The 27,634-nt window shown below is 41.2% G+C and overlaps 1 protein-coding gene across 1 annotated transcript; it reads left to right on the top strand.

Annotated features, from left to right (window-relative positions):
• The first annotated feature begins 1,052 nt into the window (after positions 1-1,052).
• On the top strand, positions 1,053-27,634 carry alx4a (ALX homeobox 4a). Its single transcript, XM_053634106.1, has 4 exons — positions 1,053-1,676; positions 18,782-19,095; positions 24,614-24,742; positions 27,317-27,634. Exons 1-4 carry the CDS (start codon positions 1,304-1,306, stop codon positions 27,632-27,634), a joined length of 1,134 nt encoding a protein of 377 aa, XP_053490081.1. The 5' UTR covers positions 1,053-1,303.

The raw sequence follows: 27,634 nt of genomic DNA on the forward strand, positions 1-27,634 counted from the left end.
TTTGCGCAAAATATTTCCTCTGTTTCTAATCCGAAATAAATTAAATAAAGTAGTCTAACCCGTGTCTGTGCGAATGAAGGTTAAGAAAGTATTTTATATATATATATATATATATATATATATATATATATATATATATATATATATATATATATATATATAATCAGTTCAACAAAAAAAATGGTTTGATGTTTTAACTTTGAAAAAAAAAGAAAAGAAGTCACTTGTCTTCCCTGTAATCCCGTGTTCATTAAAAGCCGGAGACGCGTGAACACAAAAGCGGGTTATCTAAATATTATTGTTGGATTTGAGCTGACTTGACAAAAGATGAAAGGTTATAATAAGAAATTAAATATTGCAGGAAAGAGGAGGGGGGAAAATCATAATCAGTGAAGATGAAGGGGCCGTGCGCCATTACGCGCCAAAGCAGAGCCGTTTATCAAGTGTGTTTAGACACCAGCGGTGTAGTCATTGTTAACAAAGGTGAAGGTTTAAACGTCGTCAAAGTATCACCAGAGTAGAGTGATTGCTCCTTTGGGAATGCTGCTCTAAAAAAAAAAATCCCACAGAATCTGGTGCACTCACATTTAGAGAAGGTGGTTCTGAAGCAGAGAAGATTGATCTGGGGGTAAAAAGGATTACTCGTACTTAGACAAGACAAATAAATACACTTACAAATCTAAATCATCTAAAAATTTGCTCATTGTGTGTGTGTGTGTGTGTGTGTGTGTGTGTGCGCGCGCGCGCTTGCTTGCTTCCCTTCACACTGAGCTATATATTCACCTTCTAATTACATTAATGTCATGTGTTAAATCCTCCCTCCAAACATTTCCAACAAAACATTTTTTCCCTTCTAAGCAGCAAAAGTCTGACCTCACCCATTCATTTCATCTACATAATAACCGAAGAGAGATCTTGCCACATGTCCGGAGAGCGCTTGGGTAGCGTGAAGCTTAGGAGGAGATCTGGGTTGCATCTTCTCGAAAAGAAAGACGCATTTTTTGTTACTACCGAAACCTTAAGGGGGGCTTTTTAAAGCTGGAAAACATCTAGTAACCAAATCCAGCTGCGTGTGTGAGTCTGAGTTTAAGTTTGCGTGTGTGTGTGTGTGTGTGCGTGTGTGTGTGTGTGCGTATGAGGAAGAGGCAGAGAAAGAGAGAAAGACAGAGAGAAGCTGAGAGGGTCTGCTTCCTTTAGTCTAAGCAAAAGAAAGAAAGAAAGAAAGGAAGGGGGGAAAACAAAAAAAAAGAAAGAACCGTCTGCTTTCACCCCCCGCCGACGCGGTAGTAGCTTTTTTTCAGGAATGAACGCCGAGACGTGCGTTTCATACTGCGACATGACATCCATGGATTCGTATTATAGCGCGTCCGCGGCGCAGGCTCGGGATCAGCAAGCCAACAACCCGTTCAGGACATTCCCAACCAGCAGCGACACCAAATACAGCCCGACGTTCCTCAGCAGCAGCACCAACAGCACCAGCAGCAGCAGTAAAGCTCCGGCGTACGGAGAGAAGTCTCGGAGCCCGTTCCAGCAGGAATGCCAACCACTGGATGGCACCGCTGGAGAAGGCACCTTTAACAAATACCACCTCTTCATGCACAGATCCTCTTGCAAGACTCCACCAGAAAGCAGCAAACTGCACCAGGACAGCAACGGAGGACTCATCTCCTGCTACGGTGAGTTTAAACGCGTCTGATCTCAATCTCCCCATTTCCGGCGCACACTCCATCTATAAAATAATAATAATAATAAAAAGTTAGTACAAATTACCGGCTACATCCATAACTACAACATTTCTACATTATATATTCATGAGCTGTTCTGGTGAGATCAGATCATGCAGATGATCCCAAGTCAAAAAGAGGACAGGAATAATAATAATAATAATAATAATAATAATAATAATAATAATAATAATAATGAAGAAGAAGAAGGCTAATACTGATAATCACATTTAATCATTACAACCAATTGTCGCGTTTTGAAGGCTGTGTCATATATTTACAAAATGAACTTCACGACTTACTTAATAAAACAATCCCACTAACACAATCAGTCTACAACCAGCCACCAAACCTTATCCGACGCTTATTCAATTTTCTTTTCTTTCTTTTCTTTTTTTTTTTTATTAATGTAATGCGATAAGCTGCGTTTCAATCCTCGATACATCAGATCCGAATCGGACAATTGAATTAACGCGTTTTCAAATGGACTTCTGGACTTAACTATTTTTAGATGTTTAGAAGAACCAAGAACGCACTGAAGGCCAAACACTATTCAAGAAGTTTTCTTTCCCGCAGTGTAGAAATATTTCATTCATATTTAATTCATCCTACAAACACGCACCAGATTTAGACTAACATACGCAGACATGATTATTATTATTATTATTATTATTATTATTATTATTATTATTAAGTGACATAAAATTTACTGCTTGCCCTTGAGGACATTAAAGGAAGAGGTTATGGACTCTCTAAAACATCTGGCAGGAAAGAAGAACATAAATTCAGGCGCGCTGTTTTCCTTCTAACGGCGAACAGAACACACTTCAGAGCGCTCTTCTTCAGTATGAATGAATTGTGGGACAATTTAAAGAGAACAAAACCAGACTAACGACAGTGCAGAGGTTCAGACTCGATTATAAACCGGGAGTTTATACTGAATGTGAGCTCATAAAAAACGAAACGCGACATCTTGAGAGCAGGAGGATGCTATAAATATTCTGCGATAAATTTCACCAAAAAAATTCAATAAAATTTTTAAATAAATAAATAAATAAATAAATAAAACCCTCGAAATCTCCAGCATGTGCGAGCAACTTGCGGATTAGTGACGTCATGAGGATGAAATGCAGGTAAAGGTCATAAAAGCGAAAAACAGAGAAGAGAAAGGAGGAGGAGGAGGAGGAGGGACGGCGGTGTTTTTCTCTGGAAGTACAGATTCACATGAGCTACAACTTCATCTCCATGTCGCGGTAATAATATTTATTCTAGTCATTTTTAAATAAAAGTAGACATAAAACTCTACGTCTGCTTTGCTTCTTAATTCTTTCTAAGCAGATTTTTTCTGCGAATGTTGAAAGGGTTTAGAAGGTTGTGTTCTTTTTTTTTTCTTTTTTTTTTAGCCGATAAAGTCAGCTTTAATTAGGGCGTATTTTCTTTTACAGCCTATAAATCAGACAGTGATGAAGGAGGATCATTATACAGACATGACAACACACATTACAGTTATAGTTAGGATAACACATGCAGTTAGGATGCTTTATTTATTATATTCAGCACTAGAAGGAAATCTGTACCAAATCAAACACCAAGAAATAAGTAAAAAAGAAGTAAACATCACAACATCCGCGGGTTTTGGGTTTTGTTTGGTTGTTGTTGTTGTTGTGCTTTTATACGCAGAATCTGATCGAGCTGTTCCAGGAATAACATTTTCCATCTGTAACAGAGCCTCAAGCATCGGATTTATCAAACCACACAACCTTCTTTCCTTTGACCTTCTAAGTGCCTCAAGGTTAATGTTCCAGATTGATCACAATGCAGAAGTGTTACGCAAGACCACTCATGCAACGCGTTTTCAACAATAAACAAAATAAAGCCCACTACGGAGCTGCAGTCTGAGAAACACAATAAAGGAAAATAAAGGTACCAAAGTGTACTGTCGCTGTGGTGAAGTGTGCAGTTAGTGTGCAACTCTGACCCGAGTAGGATATATTTCACTGTACTTTCAACCACTGATGTAGGACCTTTACTGTAAAAGATCATTATAGATACACCTCGCGCACTTTGTAAATAAAACACACACACTAATGGTACTAAGAGGACCTTTTTCCAGCCACAAAGAACAAGTACCTTTAGTTCTCTTGGGTTAAAGGGATATTAATTATAAATAAGGCAAATTTATTAGACACTGATTATGTCAAAATTTGCTACAAATGATCAAAAGCAAATATATATATATATATATATATATATATATATATATATATATATATATATATATATATATATATTTAATAGATATTAAAACAGCAGAATGCAAACAAAACGCTGCATGTTGATTTAAAAACACGTGAACAGCTTTAGTTAAAGTAAAGAGTAATCTCTCTGACACCCTATAAAAAAGTAGGTCTACTAAAGCGGACCGGTCCTTGGTGCTGGTTTGGGACGCGTATCTTTCATGCCGTTAGTATGCATGTTGTATATAATATACCTTTATGATTTAAGGTGCACAGATGGACTATAATAATTTTTTTAGAGTGAAGATTTTAAAAGTACACTTAAAGTGCAAAAGGTGCACACGTCATACTTCCACACCAGTGACGAGAAAAATGACAGTTTAGCAGCTACTCTTTTTTCCTTCTTCTTCTTCTTCCTCGAAGATAATCGGCCATTTAATGCTTATCTTCGTGCTGTGATGCTTTCTGGAAAATTCCCATTTTATTAGTGACACAAAATATGAAGCAGAGGCACTAAATCAGTCCTGTTTTAGTGACGCTGACGCAGTTGGGCTGAGAGTTTAGAAATTCATTCATGACAATTTAATTCATGCGTGTAGGACTATATTTAATTAGTTAGATATTTGCATATGCTGCTTGATATCAGTTTTTCCAAAAATAATCAAAACAGTGTGAAAACAACAAAGAAAACGCCCCACAACAACAACAACAACAACAACAACAACAACTACTACTACTACTACTACTAATAATAATAATAATAATAATAATAATAATAATCACACTACTACTACTACTACTACTAATAATAATAATAATAATTAGTAATAGCACTACTACTACTACTACTACTACTAATAATAATAATAATAATAATAATTAGTAATACTACTACTACTACTACTACTACTAATAATAATAATAATAATAATATAATAATAATAATAATAATAATAATAATAATTAGTAATACTACTACTACTACTACTACTACTACTAATAATAATAATAATAATAATAATAATAATAATAATAATAAAAGTAGCTTTCACAGAGCAGTCAGTCTTTTTCTCAGTGAAAGAATTACTGTAACTGTATGACGTAACTATTGACATGCAGGAGATTTATTACTGATCTGTTGCACAGATGTTATTAAAGCCAAACTTTTTTTTTTTTTTTTTTCTCCAGACCAATTGGATGGAAGTTATAAACGATAGAAAGTAAACAGCGGTGATCACATTAGACTGCATTACACCGCGTGTTTGGCCTTCTGAACATAAAATCAAACAAATCTGAGTTCCTATGAAAAGTCCGATTCTTACTCACACACACGCTTTAAACAACTTTTCTTTTTTAAAAAAGAGGGAGGGGGGTGAGGGGGGGGGGGGTGGAGGATGAGAAAGAGACCGTTTCATGCGACTGGTGCCAATTCTGTGCACTCACTAGCTTTTAGGAGGAAGAAATAAAAATGCCAAATCCTGCTGCAGTCGCATCTTTTCACTGCGTTTTCTTGCGGGTTTTGGAGTGACCGCAGAGAAGGAAAACGGACCGAAACCTAATACTTTCAATTTAAATTGAAATCTTTCATTCTTTAGGATAAATAAACAGTGTAGGTAGGTGTGTGTGGTTTTTTTTAAAAGTGTAGATACACTGAGGAGAATAAAAGGGTTCTTTATACAGTTAGGCCCAAGGTAAATAATTCCTGCTGGAGAATCATTCTGTCATAGAGCTGTACAGCTCAGAGAATCCTGAAGGGTTCCGTACAGAGGAACAACAGAGGAACACTTAAAGCTCAGAGGGACAACAGAAGAACCCTTGAGGGTTTTTTTTTGTTTAAATACGCGGTAGAGAAGGAACGCCATGATAATAAAACGCGCCAGCTAGCGCGCATCTGACATCCGCTTTACTAAACTAGGAAGAAAACAAGACGGAGACTGACGCAAATGCCAGGTCTCACAAAGACAACAGCAATAACAACAACAGCAACGACAACACTTGAGCGAGCAGAATGAGAGTGTGTACTGAATATTTCTTTATGAACGCGTCTTTAAAAGCGCGTGACGGATCAGACGCGCGGCGTTCAGGACCAGCGGACACACCGAAAGCACCTTTCTAGGCTCAGAGCCCTGTAAAGGAAGGCGAGGTTAGCATTGTTCAGCCACTCTTAGTCGATCATAAGTAAGTCTCGGATTGTATATTTGCAGTGGAAGTGTGTCACTAAGCCCCCTCACTGCGCAAAATGGCACCGTCAGTAACATCCTGCGGGGAAAAGACAACACAAGGGACAGGACTGAGGGGAGAGGACAGTGGAGTGTACCGGGCTTTGAGATGGGACGTCAATAATAAATGAGTGGAGGATATAATGAGTAAAAGAAGGAGGTAATGAAATAAATACTGCGACAAACACCACGTGAAGGCGATTAAACGCGCACCAACACTGTAAATAAGTTTCCTCTGTTTCCAGGGCTTTCTTTTTGTCATTATTATTATTTATTTATTTATTTTAAGAATGTAGAGGGATCCCATGGATTACACTGCTGAATACCAGAAGTTGCCTGAGAAAGTGAAGGCTAGTTACTGACTCCATAACACCATAACACGCTGTATAATAACCCACACAAACCACAAGGAGTTTCACAATAATTAAAAAAAAACAACCCAGGAACTCTTATTAATTTAGATCAGATGGATGATGCAGCAAACTTTCCTGAGGCAATTGTTAATTTGTCAAAAATGAGACAAAAAGCAAGGGATGTCACTCAGCTGTTACACATAAAGAAGTGCATTCATGAATAAAAATGCAAAAGTTTTTTTCGACCCTTTTAAATGCCACACGTGTTTAAATCTCAAGTACAAACGCCAAGGTTTCTAATCCTAAATTCTTTAAATTGTTTTAGGGTTGTTGCTTGTAATTAACTTTACACTTGAGCAGTTCTAGCTCAGTATGTGATGTAGTGCGGAATTAATCTTGACTTCAGACTAAATATTGATTCCACAATCAAACGTGGGTCTGATTGGATCAATCCCGTTAACGACGTCCCCCTAAAAAAAAAAATACAAATAAAAATTCCAGGACAATCATAATCCCAACACTAACATTCCTTCCACAGGAAACACGGTCGACCTGAACTGTTACTTCTAAACATGTAGAAAAAGAAAAGTCCAGAGCGTTTTGGGGGGTTTGCTCGTCATTCTCCAGCCGTGAGTCAGAGGGGTTCGTCAGACGCCGTGAGGCCTGTGTGTAGTTGTGTGTAGGTGTGTGTAGTTGTGTGTAGTTGTGTGGCACACTGACCCAGCTGGGTACCACAGCCACATGCACAAATTCCTTACAGCACATGGAGGGTGAATTCGGAGCTCTGGCTCAGATCAATTTCTGGAGGAAGTCCAATCTCTCTGAAGCGAATGAGAAAGATGTTCTGTCTTGTAGCTCTTTACTGCGTGTCAATCATTTACATAATAATAATAATAATAATAATAATAATAATAAAAACCAGTTTAAAAGATGCTAGGAGTTCCTAGCACATAATGTGAAATAAATCCGTTATCGAAGCAGTAAAGTGAGGACAGGACGTTCATGTTTATTTCAGAACGGTCCCTCAAGAGATAAAATATGAGGCGTGAATCATTCTGAAATTGCTGCAGTTGGAGTAGTTATCTTCCAGGTTCATGCTCGTACCGTGTCATATTAAACCTGCTTGACTTTAAGCTCTAAAAATGGCTGCTGTACTTGTAGTAGTATTGATCCTCCCCATGTGTATGTTTGTAGATCAGTTATATAAATACATGTCCAGAGAGAGAGATTTTATGGCTCGTCCTCATCGAACATGAAGCTGAAATTAGTTCAAAAGTACAAAAAAAAAAAAAGCCCTTTTTGTTTCATATTTTTTTCATGTGATCATTATGTTTCAGTGGTGAATGTTATATACAACATCTTTTACAATATTAAAATGAGATAAAACATTACAAATGAGATTAAACTTAAAACCTAGCGCAGGTAAGACGTTGTTATAAGGCAGCTGGTTGTCGTATTCCAACACTAAACACCAATACATTATTTATTATTATTATTATTATTATTATTATTATTATTATTATTGTTCTACAGTGAAAGATTATGAGATCATGGAACGGAGCAGGAGATGGAGATGATATCTCTAATACAGAATAACAAAATAATGTTAAATATACAAACAAACAAATAAATAAAAGTTTGGCCTGTGTTGGTTTAATTCGGATTATTTTCTTTAGATTCCGTGCTCATGATCCTAGGAAGCTTCTTAAGTTATCATCTGAAAGAATGAATGCTTATAGACACGACGCAACCAAGAAAAGAGATCGTAAAAAAAGAAAGGTTTCGCTGAGTTTCATGTCTAGCCGATCGACTGACTGGAGTTTATGCCTTCGGTAAACTCCGACGAGTTTTAATTCACCTGAGGTTTTCTATACCGTATACTGTATATACATTACACATATATTCATACAAATACCCGGACAAATCACAGCGCAGGGTGACCAGCTCCAGCTTCTGCAAAGCAACACGGGTGGAAAATAATAAGAACCAGTCACTGAGGTTCTCTTCAGTCTGAAGAAACGGCTGCATTTGTGCAGGTTGTTAGTCTAAAGAGTGGTGACAAGAACCCAGGATCACTTTACCACTTAGACCACGTTACGGCTTTTTACAATTTACTTTAGTCTCGACCGGCACACACAAGCGCAGCAGGCTGACCGATCGCTTCAAAGACAAGGCACTTGATTGGACGAGGGCTTAATCAAACCCGGGGTTTAACACACGCGAGCGGGTTTAATGTGTCCGAGCACTTCTAATTGTATTTTTAAAATAACCAGGAATCCATTTCCAGCTACCCTAATGCGGATTATTTTGGGGATTTGTTAATCTAATTTTGATTTAGACTAAAACATGTGAGAATGCTGCTCCTGAGATCCATCCCTAACGATACGTTTCATCTCCTTTTATAGCAGAATTGTTCGTCTTTGCAGAAAATTTTTATCTCCTCAGCTACAAGAACTGAATCCCGAGATTAAAACGGGATTGATAGAGGAGCTTTACGGTTTTAATCCAGGTTAAAAGTTTAATCTGCAGAAGTGCAGGGAAAGAACTGTAGCCGTGTGTGTGGACCGCACCGTTTCACCGTCACTTCTTCTCACAACGTTCCATGAAGACTCGTGAAGCACGTCGTCACGTCGCTGCGGCTTGAAACGTCACTCAGGAGATTCCCTCGGGGGGTTGAGTCTATAACACTGATCACCAAGCAAGGGCAGACTAATGAGAAAGGTTAACTGTCATCACGACAGCGTAAAGGCTGTGAAGAAAACTGCAGGTTAACACACAAAAAAAAATTCTACAGGTCTGTTTACTGAGATCGTCTTTCATCCTGCTGATTTTTATTTGTATTGGAAGTTTTTCCTAAATGGATGAAACATTTATGAATGTAAATGAGGCTTCGTCTAATTCAAAATGGAAAAAAATTCCTGTGTATCATGTTAGATATGGTTTCATTTCTTTAGTGTTTAATTAATTAGGTTAATTAGATTTTTATTTCATATTTTAGTATAAAAGTAATTTTAGTCATTCCTCCTTCATATCCAAATTTCCTAGAGAAAGGAACGCACATGTTTGAGAATGTAGATCGTCTAGAAACTGAGACTTTTGGTTCTGAAAATGATTTTGAGACACTGGTTTTGCGCTTTAATGTGTATTTCTTCTCGTTAGTACAGTTTATAAAGGGTTTATAAAGGAGTTATAAGGTTTATAAAGGGTTTATAAATGTTATAAGGTTTATAAAGGGTTTATAAATGTTATAAGGTTTATAAATGGTTATAAGGTTTATAAAGGGGTTATAAGGTTTATAAAGGGTTTATAAATGGTTATAAGGTTTATAAATGGGGTTATAAGGTTTATAAAGGTTTATAAATGTTATAAGGTTTATAAAGGGTTTATAAATGGGTTATAAGGTTTATAAAGGGTTTATAAATGTTATAAGGTTTATAAATGGTTATAAGGTTTATAAAGGGTTTATAAATGGTTATAAGGTTTATAAAGGGGTTATAAGGTTTATAAAGGGTTTATAAATGGTTATAAGGTTTATAAATGGGGTTATAAGGTTTATAAATGGGGTTATAAGGTTTATAAAGGGTTTATAAATGGGTTATAAGGTTTATAAATGGGTTATAAATGGGGTTATAAGGTTTATAAAGGTTTATAAATGTTATAAGGTTTATAAAGGGTTTATAAATGGTTATAAGGTTTATAAAGGTTTATAAATAGGGTTATAAGGTTTATAAAGGTTTATAAATGTTATAAGGTTTATAAAGGGTTTATAAATGGGTTATAAGGTTTATAAAGGGTTTATAAATGGGTTATAAGGTTTATAAATGGGTTATAAGGTTTATAAATGGGGTTATAAGGTTTATAAAGGTTTATAAATGGTTATAAGGTTTATAAAGGTTTATAAATGGGTTATAAGGTTTATAAAGGATAACTCATGTATATTGCCATCATAATGACACATAACTGGACATATAGAGCAGGAAACAGGCTTTTCAGTGATTATACGACATGAAGACTTAAAGCCTTCTCAGAAGTTCCAGATAACGCGGTGAACCGGTGAAATGTTTCTGTTGCGTTTTTGTATCCTAACGATCCCAATAATCAACACCTCTGACGGTCGTTTCAACCCGTAGCGTCTCTCCTAAACGACCTTCAGAATGATTTCTCATCGTTATAATCAAAAAAATGGCTAACAGCGAACCAGGACATAATATTAACACCCTGTCGGGATGGTTTTAAAGTTTGTTAATCTATGAATAAATCTGCTGAGACTTTAAACAGGCTGGAGTTTAAATCACTCCGCAGCGAGCGCTCGGAGATCCTCAGATGAGTAGATAGAGGAGAGATTTATCACCAGCAGAGGTTTGAAGGAAATGCCGTGTTTTCTTGCACAGCGTGTGCTCTTTGTTGGAGCCCGCTGGGATAAATCCTCCCTCAGGACTAGTGGTGTGTTTGGACTTCTCTGTGGACGGCTCGGGTTCTCACTACCGGGCCTTTTCGTAAAGCCTCAAATGTTTAAAACGTTAAAAAGGAAAAGAATGCTGTGGCCAGGATGGAATATACCAGTGGAAGTAATCAGTGAAAGGAGGAAAAAAACCCATAAAAAACAAAAAAGAGGAGCTGATTAATTAGAAATGCTGCTCAGAGCCAGTTAACCCAAGTGTGTGTGGTAAATTTAAACCCAACGTTCAATTAACACAAGGCCATATGGAATTTCTATAAATATATTTCTGCAAACGTAAAACAAGCTCAGGTTCTGCTGACGGCTTACAAACGGGACCGCTTTGGAGCATTTCACTAATATTTTCTTGCATTAATTAAACAGTTACTGCTTTCAAAAAAAAAACGGTTCTTGTCCACGCGTCAACGTTCATATTCCAGCCGATCCATCAATCTCGGGACACGTGTGTGTACGCGGATGTGTGAAAGAGCCTGAAATAATTAGAAAGCAGAAGCAAGTTTCAGACGATTGGCGAGGCTTCAGAGCTCGGCCCCGTTACGATCTTTTTCATATTGTACGAACAGAAAACAAACCCAATTAGAGACACAAATAAATGCAGAGCAGAACAAACTGCCTGCACACACACACAGCGCCCCCCCCCCCCACCCCCCGCCCTCACGTCTAAACAATTCAAAATTTACCACGAGCACTGAGAATACACTCTTCTTTCAGAATTTATAACACATCTTTATATATACTATATTATATTATATTATATTATATTATATTACATTACATTATATTATATTATATTATATTATATTATATTATATTATATTATATTATATTATATTATATTTCAGCCTTTTTAGGTCTGTAATATTTTGTCATTAACCCTTAGCAGAAACCCTGGCGTGCCTAATTTATAGTGTTGCTTTTTATTTGCCCGGTGCTGACCTTGCCCATCAGATTGCATAAAAAGCATGGGGGATGCCCTGCCGCTTTACAGCCAGTTAAATTACACTTTGATGTATTCACCCATTTTCAACTGGGAATAAATCGCTGCCCCTTGTAAAGATATGACCCTGACTAACTCAAGGGTCGAGTACTGACATCTTACGGGGGCCGGGAGCCTCTGGCGTCTCCTGTCCCGAGGAGAGGCACCCTTTTTAGCGCACTCGTGTCTGGAACGAGTGTCTGAATCGTTCATGCATGTATTATGGAATGTATAAAAGGTGCCCTCCACTCTTTATTAGACGTATCGAATGGCGAGCCGTTTGGAAGCGCTTCCAGTCCGAAAGCGTGGAGCGTAGGTAGTGTAAAACTAGATTTACAAGCTCCATTCTTGCTAAGCAGGCAAGTGTGAATACACTCAGGTTAAACAGCCAATTAGTCCCGGAGCTGAACCTCAGCCTCTCCTAGCCTACTCGTGAACTCGCGTTCGATTTGTAGTTCTTCTTGACGTGTCAAAAAGTTCACCGGGAATACCGGTATTCTGATAAAGGCCTGTCTTTAGATCAGAGGTCCGACAACATATATGTAGTAGGCCGTACTATGCCGTACGTCTTATTTGGGGTTTGGGGCTGGAAAACGATCATCTCCAGACTTCTCTTCTCTGTATGTTGGAGGTGGTGGACGGTTTTAGAGTTAAAATGTTCCATGGGTGTGTTTTTGCACTAGTTAAACTGGAAACATTTTAAGAGATTACATCTGTTTATTCTAATAGAAATTTAGAAAGCTGAGGAATTACAGGACATGTATAAAGCATGACTTTTGTTTGGTATAATTTGTAAAAGCAGACAGGGATTTGGGGTTTGGGGTTTGGGAACAGACTCACAGTGACCTCCACAGCTCATATTTGCCTTAAGCTTGAGCTTTTTTTTTTTTCCCCCTCAGCTAAATGCTGTGCCCACATGCCCTTTTACGACGCCGTTCAACCGCAGTCCTCTCCAAACCTTTCCCGTTCTGACACAACCGATTTGCAGTGAGGTTTCAGGCCCGGGTCATGTTACACGGCCATATGGAGGAACTCTGAGCGCAGAACCGCTGTTCACTTTGAGCGACGGAGAAACCTCGCCGCCAGGTTCAATCCTGAATTCTAACAAGCGAGGGATTGTCACAATACCCCACGTCAGTCCAAAGGCATGAACGCCACAAGGTATCAGCGAGACGCTTTGATCGCCAGGCAGCACTGCGAACAGTCTGACAGTCTGAGGCACACGGCATCTCAAAGCGAAAGCTGAAAATATTTACGCTCGCTCCCTCTCACTTAACAGGATGTGTCAGTCCTGAGCGGGAGGCAATATGGGAGCCATTATGTTCCCCCCCGAGCCCTGGGTCCACGTCTGTCAGGGCCACAGAGGCCACAGTGACCAGAGAAAGCACTCGGTCCTGTACGGGCGGCTCTCACAGGGGTCTCGCCAACACACAGGACCAACAGCAGACCCTCGGGGGGTATTTATTCACATCACTGACTGTTTACACCAATAAGTGGTCCAGCATTTATCCAAAACGAGGCGAGTCAGGCAGTGAACAGCAGACGTATTAAGAACGCTATGCTTCATGTCAACGTTATTGGCACTGACGGTTCTCTAGAGCATGGTTCCTATGTTCTGTTTTATGTTTAAAAAACCTAGACGATGCTAATAAATAAAAACAAACAATAAGGCAAAGACAGAACAAAACATCAGTGAATTCAGGACATTGTGACCTTTACAGAGATGATTTCTTACCCAAGATTTAACAAGCAATGAAATGCTATCCCGATTTCAAATAGATATGGGAGGATTTATATTAAATTTATATGCTGTTGTAGTTTCAAATGCATCAGGCGACGCCATAAAAAAGCTACATCAATCCTAATTTAAAAGAGCTGGACGGTCCGTTACTACCGCGGTCATATGCTTGCGACCGAATGAGCACGTGTCTGATTACAGTCCGGGGCGGTGCATTCAAATGTCTCCCTTGGACATGGGAATGTAAACATGCTGTACGCTTAGTGTTCAAATGGTAAAAGTCGTGAGAACGCTGTCGCGTGACGACTGAGAAACATATGTTCACAATACTCACCGTTCCCTACACTGGAAAATCAGCAGCGGTACACTGGACATTATTCCAGGAAACAGAAATGACGAGTGAAGTAAATGATTTCGTACGCCGTGTAATACGGGCTCGTATGGAAGTATTCTGCGGACAGTGTTCAAAAGCAATTGCATTTCGTATTTGTGGACGTGTGTTTCCGTTCACGTTTTCATTTACACGAACGTACAGTGTCTGCCAAATTTCACATGGAAACGCAACGTCCATTTGCGATTGCGTTTCCGGTGTGTTACGCGTTATGATCCTGTCATATTGAAACAGTAATAGCAATCACCCCGTCTGCGTTTTCATTTCTTCAGTGTGGCATACGCGGCCTGCTAATATTCGAACCCCAAAATTCAAATAATTCAAAATTATTAATAAATGATATCCTATATAAACAAATACTGTATCCATACTGTATCATAACACTACAATACGTTAGATATCCTGTGAAGTAGACGACGATAATCTTGGAATAATCGTACACTTTTGCCCAGGTCCTGCACTTTTTAGACGGTCCCTAACTGACTTCATCGCTGTAAAGCACTGGTGAGCTGTGTTTCTGAGAGATTAGCTTCAGGGGCATTTGACGGGAGAAAAATTGAAAATATATTCAGTTGCACTTGCTCCAGAGTAAGACAATACACAGTGTGTCCTTTCTGTGTGTTTACTGTTTGAGAAACAGAAAAGAGAATCTTGAATGTGCATTGAATCTCCTGTGAGTGCGAGGCTGTGAGTGACGTCACTTCCAAACACAAACACGCCCTCAATAGTATAGCCCCGCCCCCAACACTGATTGGCAGGTTTCTGTGCAAGGCATGGGAAATGCATATGGACCCCAAATTGCAAACACAGCTTGCAATTTCTTTTTAATATTGTCCGCAAAATACTTCCATAGGTTTGCTCGTCGCTCGGTGACTGCAGCAACATTAACGCACGCGATGTAAACTTCACACGCTTTACACGTGATTATATGACATGGATGGAGCCTAAAGACAACAATAACATAGTGACCGAACACATGACTACAGGAATGACGTCACAAACACCTTAATGCTCCGTTTCCATTCGTGACAAGTCTGAAACGACTGAAAAATCTTCCACAAGCATCGTGCACAGATTCACCCAAACAGCACAGTGCATTATGGGTATTCCGTAGCCACAATGAGGTACATTGCTTGTGCGCATCAGAGTGCATCGTGGGACTGAAATAGCACTGGATATTCGCCACAACTTTTCCTGAAAATAGTGCACTTTATACTGAACAGAGAAGGCGCAGAGACTAGCTAATGACTATTTGGGTGTTTTATAGTCAAATATTGGGGATGTTTATAGGAAATGATCTTTTAAACCCAGTCAACACAAACCAGTAAAGTCAGTCCCATCGCCAAACTGACCATCAAAGTAAATCTGTGGAAGCATCGGAGATTCCTCAACGCTGCATCGTTCAGCTCGTGACCCCGAAATCGTAGCGTTTGACATAAAAACAAGGTATAAATGCTTCACCTCTCCAAAAAACAAATCCCGTAAACAATACAATAAGAACCGCAAATACACAACAATATTAAATGTGAATTATTGAGTACAGATAAAAACCTTGGATCAGTTAAAACGACAAAATCAGTCAAAGAGTGAGTCAGTGAACAAGTGAGTGAGTGAGGCAGTGAATGTGTCAGTGAATGAGTTAGGGAGGGAGTGAGTCTGTGAGTGAATACGTGAATCAGTGTGTCAGTGAAATAAGTGAGTGAAAGAGTGAGTCTGTGGGTGAATGATTGAATACATGAGTGAGTGAATAAGTGAATAACGAGTGAGTCAGTGAATACGTGTGTGAGTGAATGAGCGCGTCAGTGAATGTGAGAGTATGAGCATGTCAGTGAATCAGTGAATAAGTGAGTCAGTGTGTGTGTCAGGGAAAGAGTGAGTCAGAAAGTCTGAGTGAACGAGTGAGTGAGTGAGTCAGTCAGTGAATGAGTGAGTCAGTCAGTGAATGAGTGAATTAGTGAATGCATCAGTGAGTGAGTCAGTGAATGAATGAGTCAGAGAGTCTTTGAGTGAACGAGTGAGTGAGTGAGTGTGAGTCAGTGAATGCATCAGTGAATGAGTGAGTGAGTCAGTGAATGAGGGAGTCAGTGAATGCATCAGTGAATGACTGAGTGAGTCAGTGAGTGTGTAAGTGAATGATTGAGGGAGTCAGTGAATGAGTGAGGGAGTCAGTGAGTGTGTCAGTGAATGAGTGAGTCAGTGAATAAGTGAGTGAGTGAATGAGTGAGTCAGTGAATAAGTGAGTAAGTCAGTGTGTGAGTGAATGAGTGAGTCAGTGAATGTGTGTGTCAGTGAGCATGTCAGTGAGCGAATCAGTGAATGAGTCAGGGAGTCAGCGAATAAGTGAGTCAGTGAGTGTGTCAGTGAGCAAATCAGTATGTGAGTGAATGAGGGAGTGAGTCAGTGAGTCTGCCAATTATTCAGTGAGTGAGTCAGTCAGTCAGGGTCACAATCAGTGAGTGAACGTGCGAGTGAGGGAGTGAATGAATGATTGATTCAACAAGTGATTAAGTTAGTGAGTGAGTCAATCAAGCGAGTCAGCCAAGAAGTCAGTCAAGGAGTCAGTGAGTTAGTAAATGAATCAGTGAGTGAATGAGTCAGTTTTTTTTTCCAGGTAGCAAATTCCAGAAATCCAACGTAAATAAAATTCGTATAGTAGTGTAATCGCCGATGCTTCCCGTGCTCAAACCGTACCGATGCGGTCCACACCCCAGAGACTTGCATCATACACACCTTTACTCTTCAGCTCTATTTCTTTGTTGCAGCATGAGAAAACAATAATGCCTACATACCGCCTGAGGCGATCCCTAACACGGGGCGCTCCGGCGGAAGCTCCGATCCCTGTACCATCGTTACCATGTAAAGTCCTGTAAGAAGTGGAATCTTTGTAAGCAGGATAAAAAAAAATCTGATCCATTTCCTGACTGACAGACTGAGGTTTCACAGCTGAGCTGATGTGCATTTCCAGTGGCTCGACGCGGAAAATTACCACTCCAGCGTCTCATCGCTGGGTCAGTTTGGCGTCGTGACCGGCCCGCTTCTCCGTGTCGCAGCAGATCACACACACAAGCGTGCGTGTACGAGGCCGCTGAGGAGAATCCAGCCATAGAGGAGGAAACCTGCAATTTTCTATCAGGCTGCAATTACATCTGTTTCTGGGTATCTGTTTCATATGAGCACTTGATTTACAAGCTGAGACTGGCAGCCGTAAGTGGAGCAAGTCAGACATGCTCAGATATTACACCAAGCCAAAGGCCTGACACCAACAGGCTCGCTCCAGGCACACAAACGGCCAAAGGAACTCTGGATCGTCCTCCGACGCATTGGATCAAAATTGATTTTCACGCACCAGCGGTACGACACGCAGGTGTGAATCCGAGCAGCTGAAATACCACACCGAACACACGCAATATAATCTCGTTTTTCATCTAACGACATCTGCCGATTTGATTTATTTACCGTGACGCAGGGTCTTCCATCCGTTCAGTTAACATTCATAAAGTTCATAACAATTTGCCCAAGTCTTAAGAAAAATCACAAAAAGGATCAAGTTAAGGTTAAGGACATGATTTGCACTCGGACCTTTTCGTATGACATCACTGGTATGAAATCAGACGAAGTACAACCAGCTCACTGTCATACGAGCACACATTTCACCTCAATAAAACATATAGATATCTGGCACAAGTCGAGCAAAAAGGTTGAACCACTCTAGAATCCACATTTTTAGGGCAAATCTAGAGCCTTGAACTTTCTTCACTCGTTCCTCTGGGGATGTAGAATCATTTTTGAAAGCCAGGACCTGGTAAATATCCATAGAACCCTTAAAGAACCCATGAAGAACCCTTTTTTCTAAGAGTGGACCAAGTACTAGAAGCCACCTGAATCCACCTGTATGTACCGAGAATCCATACATGCACTCTTACAAAAAAAAAGCATTCTTCAAGGGTACTTGAAGGGTTTGGTGCATAATTATGGGTTCTTATCTTCCATAAAAGGTTTTAACTCAGAACATTTTCTAATGCGCAAACATTTTGCTCCACTGGGTGCGGGGCTGTACTCACGCCAAGGTCAGAGCTAGAACCATTTTGTTTCTTCATTTGTTCCCTTTGAGAAAGAGTTCCAAGTAGAATCATTTTTGGAAATCAAGAACCCTTAATTATCCAACAAACCCTTGGAGAACCCTCAGAGTGTAACAAGAACAAACGTAGCAAAGACATGTTAAAATCCTGACGGGTTCTCGATATTAAGAAGTGAAGTGTTGGGTGAAAGAGATGATAAATAAAGGAAGCACCTGAAGAACGCCTCTTCTAAAAGAGCATGTTGTATTTTCTTATCTTGGCCATTTAAGTTGTTGCTGCTTTTTATGTGAATTTTCACTTTTTCAACAATTTTCTCAAAAAGCTGCAAAGCTGTAATGTACTCTGAACTGTAATGTTCTTACCAGATGGCCCACATTTGCCAATGGTTTCCACTATGTAATCATCTACTATATGAGAACATAATGGTGGATAAGTCATTTTTATATCATTAAATCATCTATAATTACAGAAAACATTTGACATTTTTCATTAAAAAAAAAAGTTAATTAAAAAAAAGAATCCATTCTGTTTACTCCCTCCAAAGGGTGAACATCCTTCAGTTCGAATCTCGCAGCTCTAACCTCTCTCTCTCTCACTATTTCCAGGTAAAGACACCACAGGGCTGACCGACTCGGACCTGCCGGCGAACACCGACCCCACAGGGATGGATGGTAGCTACCTCAGCGTGAAGGATCCAGGAGCCAAGGTTCCTCAGGACAGACCCAGCTCTGAGCTCGCCTCCCCCCTGGACAAAGGTGAGGGAGAGAGCAACAAGGGCAAGAAGAGACGTAACCGCACCACCTTCACGAGCTATCAGCTGGAAGAGCTGGAGAAAGTCTTCCAGAAGACGCACTACCCGGATGTGTACGCCCGAGAGCAGCTGGCACTCAGGACGGACCTCACAGAGGCTCGAGTCCAGGTAAAACCCACATTACACTCCTCCTTATGCTCCTCCTTACAGCCTTTAAGCATTAACACCAGCACTGGTCTCCTCATGACCTGTCTGAGGAGGCTACATGAATAGTTTAGTGCATAATTCTGCATAAAGAAATACTACATGGACGGCTTTTTTTCTACAGAAGAACTTCTACAAAAGAGAATTCCATGTTCACTTAATGGCAACCGAGTCTCAGTTAGCGGTTTTATTCACCACCGAGCCTAAAAGTTGGTAGGCTGCACCTCCAATGTCATGTTCTACGTTACTGATTTGAAAGGGCCTCTTAAAGGTGTCTAATGACTTCAAAAAAAACCTGTAAAAAATAAAAATAAATAAATCAGACGTTCACTTTGTTAAGACAGTCTGAGAATCAGGAGAACCTTCAGCTTTCAGCAACACCAGATAAAGAATTATTATTTAGAGAAGTCATTAACAGTAAAAATCATGATTCAGAAGTGGAAAATAACACAAAGACGTGTCCAATGATTTGAGGACTTAAAAAGTCATCATAGGCAATTGGAATACACGTCAATATTCAATAAACTTTTCCATACGCGTTGCGTCAAAGACAACAGATCGTCAGACTGAGGGTTAGTTTTCAGGGTTAGTGGTCACTGAATTTTTGGTTTGGTATACTGGAAGTAAGGGTGTACAAACTTTTGCACGTAACCGTACTAATTCTTTGGTACAAATGTTGCATCGAAGACAACATCATCAACACAGAGGTCTTGGAATTGGCAATAATGAGGGAATGTTATAATCCTGGTTCTTTACATGCCGTTGAACCTATGTGACAAATTTTATACCAAAACATTGCTTTGAGAGTTAAAACTGTGGCTGGATATGTGGAAAAACCCCGGAACCGACAGTCAGAACCTTACGACTCTCAACAACAGTTTTCAAACCCGGATAAAGCTTTTCCGAAGTGCGAGGTTACGAAGAGGACCAGCGAGAATGAACACCGGCAATAAAACTCGGAAAACCTTCAGATATCCACATCAACGTGTGAAGCAACGTTGGGGAAAACGGACGGTACACACACGGTGTTGGGTTCCACCCATGGCCTTCACCAGAACCTCTGAATTACAACGTATCTGCGTCTGGAAAAACCCAGAACTCGTGACCCTCTGATCCCCCCCCCCCCCCCCTTTCATATTTGCATATAATCCTTCCAGGACCGTGGCTGCATTCCAGCTCTGAGTGACACACAGGGAGAACCCGTTTTACCCGACAGCACGTGCACACTTTACTAAGAACGCCGGGATTTAAACTGTTTGTTTTTCATTAACGTCCTGCTCGGGAAAGAATGCGTCCCTCCCTCCTCTCCCCGCCGGGTGAGAGAACCTCGCTGGAGGCTTTTTGGATGTGCCGGAGTTCACTCGTAACCTTCAACCTCGTCTTGGTCGCTCGGATAAAACACAGATCCGCTTTTAGTCCGTGAGCGTACCCAAGAACGGCGGTCGCATGCGGACGTGCATCGATCTCACGCGTCTCCGATAAATAATAACAAATATATCACGCCGTCATTATCGAGACAGGCCACGTTACCGTTCAAAAGCTGTAAAAAAAAAAATTAATAAATCTATCCAAAAGGCATAGAGATGTACTGTCACAATGAAATACAAATAAGACGTCGTGTTTTTGCGTCTCCTAGCAGGTCGTGCACACGAGGTTAGGTAGATGCCCGAGGTTACGCTCGGTAATGACCTGCACCTCGTCCTGACGGCACGCGGTTTCGTACGACAGCGTTATCTGAAATGGAAATAAAAATGTCATGGAAAGAAAAGCACACAGAGAGCTGGCCAGCGTGCTTGGCCGAGTTCATTCACAATTAGCAGTTATGTCTGTAAAATCTGGCATAAGTTATTGCACCCCTCATAAAACCAGGCCTGGATTTGAATAAGTATGTGCCTGCTTTGATAAATAAACAAAAATACTGCCATGCTACAAAAAAAAAGCTAGTTAACCCTGAAAAGCTTCATATCTGCTGTTTTGTTTGCAGAAAAAAAAAAAAAAAAAAAAAAAAAAAGGTGAAGTTGAGTGACAGCAGAACCAGACGATCAATCCTCAAAGCTGCTCATGACTTCAAAGCTGATCTTTCCCCTCTTTCCGCTGGGCCGAGTTTAGTGTTTCTGTTCGCTCTCCTCCAGCGCTGGAACATAAATAAAGCTCTGTAATAAGCGTCTAAGTGGCTTTAGCTGTCAACGTCTTTACCAATTACTGCATCGTTACCACGCGTGCTAAACACACAAAAATACTCTCTTTTTGCCTCACAACAAGCCACTGAACAAGTTTTTTTTTTTTTGTAAAAAAGTACACAGAGGAGGAAAGTCCATGGGACGGCGACAGGAAAAGAGAGGACATTTTTAAAGTGAACTCTGCTCTCTAACAATCCTCCCTCAAAGCTCTGGCCTCTCGGTCTCTCTGGTACAAAGGCGGGCTTTTTTTTTTCTTCGGTGAGAGCAGAAACTCTACACGCCTCTGCGCTGGCTCGTGTCTTCAAGTTCAGAAAGAGGAGAGCAGAGGAGCGAGGGAATACGTCCACCTTTTCTTGTCGGCACGCCTCTCCGGGGTTGGAGGAGCAGCGTCGGAAAGCCGGGGGGCTTAGGCGTCAGGAAATTAAACATAAAATGAAAACAAGCTTGGGTTTGAAACGATCCCGTCTCGCTTTTCTCAATTTCCCCAACTGAAGAGCGGAGATAAAAAACCGAAGCAGGGGACAGGAAGAAAACGGGGACAAGCGACTTCTTTTTTTCCTTCACCGCCGCACAATCCAGTACACACAGTGTACCGTGTGCGGACCTTAAACTACACGCTGCGACGTAACCGATGAAAAAAATAAGGTTTCTTTAAAAATAAAAAACACGAGTAAAAGGTTTTCCTCCAAACGACGACGTGTAAGTCACGGGTAACGTTAAAGGACCGGTACGGTGTGATGAAACAGACTCACTGTCACCACCCCAAAGCCGATTACTTCCATTTATTATTACTCACTGAGTGTTTTATTCCTCTTACACCTCAGCAAGTTGCCAACAATTAGAATTTTCTTCTTCTCTTCTTCTTCTTCTTCTTAAACAATGACACGTCATACTTGTTATCCATTTACAGTTGCATGTGACGCTGTGGACGCAGTCGTTCCTTCACCAGCTGCTTTTTACTTTCTTGGACTTAATAAGAAATATAAGCGATAACGAGTTCAAATGAGCGCATTAATACAAACCTGCGGTTCGCAGCTGCGCTACTGTCCGAGCCGCTGTTTAAAGAAAACTAAAATCAACACCTTCTGACCAATCAGAATCCAGAATCCAACACGAAACACACGTGTGGACTGCTGATTGGTTCCACGACGATCCACGGTGTCAGTCTTCATAATTACGACTTGCTTTTCACGATTCTTCCTCTCTGCCAGTGAAAACCGTAAACGTGCTCGTCATGATCGTTATGGACCTGTCGGTGAATGCATGTGTTGGTTATTGATATGTAATTTTTAAAAAGGTGCTCGTTACTGTTTTTTTAAGGACGTATTGATGTCGAGGTTCACTGTTTATTCGTGGTAAAACGATGTCATTTTAGAGAACCTTAATCTACAGAACCCCCGTGATCCGACATGACATAAAGTGCAATCAGAGTGGCAGTGCGATCGGGTTTCTCAGAGAGCAGATAGCGAGATGACGTCTCTCTGTTTGGCTGCGGTGGAAAATGCCAGACTTAAACCCATCTGAGACTTGGCCTGTATTTAGATCGCTTTCTCAGCCTTTGATGGCAGTTTAAACATAATAATGCTCTCATAAACAACGCTTTTAGGATCAGTTGTCAGAGGTAATTATGGTAGACTTTTGTCATGAGAACGCTGTGCTACGCTAGTCTAAGCACAAAGGGGTGAAGGGGGGTGGTGGTGGGGGATTGGGGGGGGATGCTGAGGATCTGCTAGCATTTTGTTTGAGGAACTGACGTGAAATTCTCTCCACATTGTCTGTATTAAGGACCATCCCCTCCATCTTTTGTCTTTGATTGTCTGCGCCGCTGCGGAATTAGAAGAACGGCTTCGTTTCTTTCGCTCTCGGTTTTTTTTTTAATTGCGTGCGAGTTGCACGCACGTGTGGAAACCGAGGGGAAAATTGCATGTCAGTGGACCAAAGATCGGCAGGATGATTGGGCCAAATGTTCTTTTCCAGCCCTGAGTTCAAACTCCAAAGGAACTCTTTTGTCTGGGGCAAAAAAAAAAAAAAAAAACCAACGCCTGCGATTGTCTGATTTGAGAAATTCAAAAACTAATAAAAGATACGAGAGACAACGATCTGTCAAATACGGGTGGACAACGTGACAAAAATACACCCCGATCCTTGAAAACAGCTGTACGATAATAGTACCACGCTTTCAGGATGCAACCTGGTGAAAATATTCGCATGTGAACAGATAATGTCTTTTAAACAGATACAAATAAGAGAAGTACTGCTCGTGGGGTCTTTTCTTTTGGAAAACTTGACAGAAAGGTTCACAGGAGGAGACTCGATAGACCTCAGGACTGGGATCCAAAAATTTAACATAAGCGCCAAGAAAATAAGAGAAAAACTCCTTCCAGTTTAAGGCCACACCCACGTCCGGTTTAAATCCAAATACGTATACGGATCTTTGGAGCACGAAACCGATGCTAGCGTGGCGTCACGCCCGTGAAAGGTTTGCTAGCAAAGTGTCATTAGTGCCGCATTAAAATAAAATAAAAAAGTCGATAAAATGTAGGATGCTTTTGGGGGGAAAGATCCAGCACAAATTTTCAACTTCAGTTTGTTACTGTTACTAAAAACGTCATAAAAACGTTTAGAAACACGTGCGATATTCTTGAAAAGTGCGCCGTGACAATTTATCATTATATTAATACAATCATTAAAGAAAATTAATAAAAAAAACCCCACACCAACTCGAGCCCGACCGATCGCCAAAACACCTCACGTCACTAAACATTTATTATTAGCGTACGAGTGTTTGTGGAGTGAAATCACTTAGACGCTGTTCCACTCCGTTTTTTAAAACACATTCTTCCAATCTATCACGAGCGAAGGTGGAGGAGTGACACGGTTCTCCGAGACCTATGGCCCCGGTGGGTTCCTGCACCCCCCTCTCTACCTCCTGCTGTTACTGACGGCTCCAATAGAGGAGGGAAAAAAAAAACCTCCGAGGAGGCCTTCGCAATCCGTCATCTCCTACAACATCAAACACCACGCAGGTCTCACTGAACTATTCTTCTAGGAAGAGGGAAGAGATGCTGAAAAATAATACGGCGCTCTGCAACAGCCAAGAGGATTTCTGACGGAACGTTTTGCAACATCCTGGCTCTTAACGGACAAAAGTGTTCTGTTTTTGTTTTTTTTTTAAATGAATCCGTGTCCAAGTTTTCTTGCTGGGAGTTCGATTTGCGCAGATAACCATCACATCGTCGATTAAACAACGAAAAATAAACAGTATTTATAACGTGTCTCTTAAATACCTCCGTTTCCTGCAGGTATGGTTCCAGAACCGGAGAGCCAAGTGGAGGAAGAGGGAACGTTTTGGACAGATGCAGCAGGTCCGAACGCACTTCTCCACCGCCTACGAGCTTCCACTCCTCACTCGGCCGGAGAACTACGCCCAGGTACAGCTAACTGTCTCAACTAAAGCAAATAGCAGAGGAGAGAGAGGGTATGCCATACTTCCTGGAGTGTTTTATTGCGCTTATACTACTGCAACATGCCAGTGTTTACACATCATCGGGGTTTTGTTTTTTTTTTTGTCCATTTACAGTAAGCTAAAAATATCACGTGCGATAAATAGTCACTATAGTATATATATATAGTATAATACGTCGTGACAGTCAGAGGTAAAGCTGTAACGTTCAGTTTTCCGACGTCTTTAAGACGGGGGCGTTTTTACGCTTCGTCGTGGTTTCTCGGTAAGATGAGGGCCGGTGAGGGAGTGACTGTTTACAGCTGCTATGACGTAAGTGAGAACAGGAACTCATTTCGGAGAGCATTCATCGTAACTATAATTGGATGAGAATGAACGCGATTTGTGATGGTTGTCAGATTGTCGTCGTGGTAGAGGAATAAAACACTTCAGGGCTCGCTCGTATAGGGAAATAAACAGCGTCGGGACGGTCGGAGGAACTCGGCTTCAACACCACGCCGTCACTGATTATTTTCCTCTAACAGACGGACACGGAGAGTGTTATTCCCGACTCGATCGGCGCTGTCGTATGAATACGGAGTAAATAATGCCAGCGGGTCTGTGTGTCGTAAACACCGCGTGGGATCGGAGAAAATCTCGAGGTTTTTCGTGTCCCGGGAGTCGGGTCAGGATCGGAGGCCGCGCCGGAGCGAGACACGCCCTCACGAGAGAGCGAGAGATTCCCCCGGATTTATTGTGAATCTGCAGGAGAGTGGGAGAGCAGAGGAGGCTCTTCAGGGAGCAGGCCTGCAGCTGTGGAATGCAACTCGACGCACATCTGGGGCATCTCCCTGAGAGGGCTTTCATCTCTCTCCGAGGCAGCCCTCCCTCAGATCCCCTCACTTCAACACACACACACACACACACACAGAGCGCTGCCCTTTCACTTCCCTCCACGCTCCTCCTCTCAGCAGAAAAGACAGATCCACAGAGTCACGCTAGGTGTTGAAGAGAAGCACAGACAGACATTCCTCTTCTGAGTGAGGCTGAGAACCTCAAAGTGCCTGATAAATCTCTCTTTTTTTTATTTTAAAAAGCACCCCCGGGACCCGGCGTCACGGCCGAGACGAGAGTTTTGACGACGTGCGCAAGTTTTTGGAAACAAAGGAATGCCAGAACTAAAGCATGTTGCACGCACTGCACTCGTAGTGCTCTTCGTAGTGTTTCCAGTTCCTGTTAAAGACACACTTTCCTGTGGAGTTCCACATAAAACCAAAGAACCCTTCGAGAGCCTAGATTTGAACTTGTTTCTAAAAGTCTACAGCTGTCAGATGAATCGCATTCGAATTTCAGTTACTCAAATGCATTCCCATTTATATCGCAGAAATGACAAGAAATCCGTTTCCACACACGGCCTTTCGTGTGTTCGGGAGTTGTCGTGATGACATCATGTTTACTAGCTGGAACCTTTATATGATTTAGCGCTGGTTATGCTAGCAAGCTGGAAAAACTGTAGGCAGAGTTCTAGTGGTCTAGGATGGTCACAGATTGATACTGCCCCCTATTGGCAGCCCACTTCCTGTTGGTCAGTGGTCACCAGCCCGGTTCCTGGAGATCGACCTTCCTGAAGACTTTAGCTCCAACCGTAATGGTGCCCACCTGACCATCTAATCACTAGGAGCCTTTAGAAGTTCTTGATCAGCAAAAACAGGTGTTAGATCCCGGTTGGAGATGATGAGGGTTGGTGAGAACTGCTCTACGTTCGTTTCACCAGAATGTTTAGGAAACGTCTCTACATAGACTCGTGTTAGAATGACGAGAATGTTTTGAAAACGTAGATATTATTTATATATAAACTCTTATACGAACGTACTTATACCCTTGTGCAAAAAACGTTTGTCTACCGCAGTACGATCACAAACCAACATCAGACTCAGACTCAGACTCATCACTCCTCCGATTACACAGATCAGTGTTTGGGTTGCATTTTTTTCCCATAAAAGTTCAAAGTTTTGAGTCTTAAAATGAGAGACTTTCTCTGTGCTTCCGTATAGAAATTGTATATAAATCGGCGTGAATTTAGCTAACTAGCTAGCTAACGTAGCCAATGTGGTTGTCATGGTAACATATATTTTGTCAGGTTTGGGTGAGGTAAACGGAGATTAATCCTGGAATACCACTCGTGGCACTAATTAGAGCTAGTTAAGTTCGGCGGATGTCCGTGATATTCATTTGGGTGGCGTGAGGATCTGGGGGCGTTTCCTTATTTGCATATTTATGAATATGTATATATGGTGGCATCAGAAATGAGGATAAAGCTGTAGAGATGTTCCTGGGACCTTATGTTGGTCATTTCATTAGTATTACAGTCGTATGAAATTGTGTATTATTTTAAATGGTTTGAAAAGTACTGTTTAGAGGTATTTAAAAACCATTTCCTGTACTATTTAAAAACCATTTCCTGTACTATTTACACTGCTTGCGTCTGAATGAGTCGCCTATCGATTGCAGAGATGTAATAATAAGACTAACAGGCGTGTGTTTTCTTTCCATTGCATCACAGATCCAGAACCCCTCATGGATCGGAGGCAGCAGCGCAGCGTCTCCGGTGCCAGGCTGCGTTGTTCCGTGCGACTCGGTGACTTCCTGCATGACCCCTCACCCCCACGCTGCGAGCGGAGTGTCCGACTTCCTGGGCGTGCCCAGTCCCGGAGGTCACATGGGACAAAGCCACATGGGCAGTCTGTTCGGGAGTCCAGGCATGAGCGGTGGCATCAACGGATACGACCTGAACATGGACCCTGACCGGAAGTCGTCCAGCATTGCTGCTCTGCGCATGAAAGCCAAGGAACACAGTGCAGCCATCTCCTGGGCCACATGA

The sequence above is a fragment of the Ictalurus furcatus genome, chromosome 10 (assembly GCF_023375685.1).
Source record: "Ictalurus furcatus strain D&B chromosome 10, Billie_1.0, whole genome shotgun sequence".
NCBI lineage: Eukaryota > Metazoa > Chordata > Actinopteri > Siluriformes > Ictaluridae > Ictalurus > Ictalurus furcatus.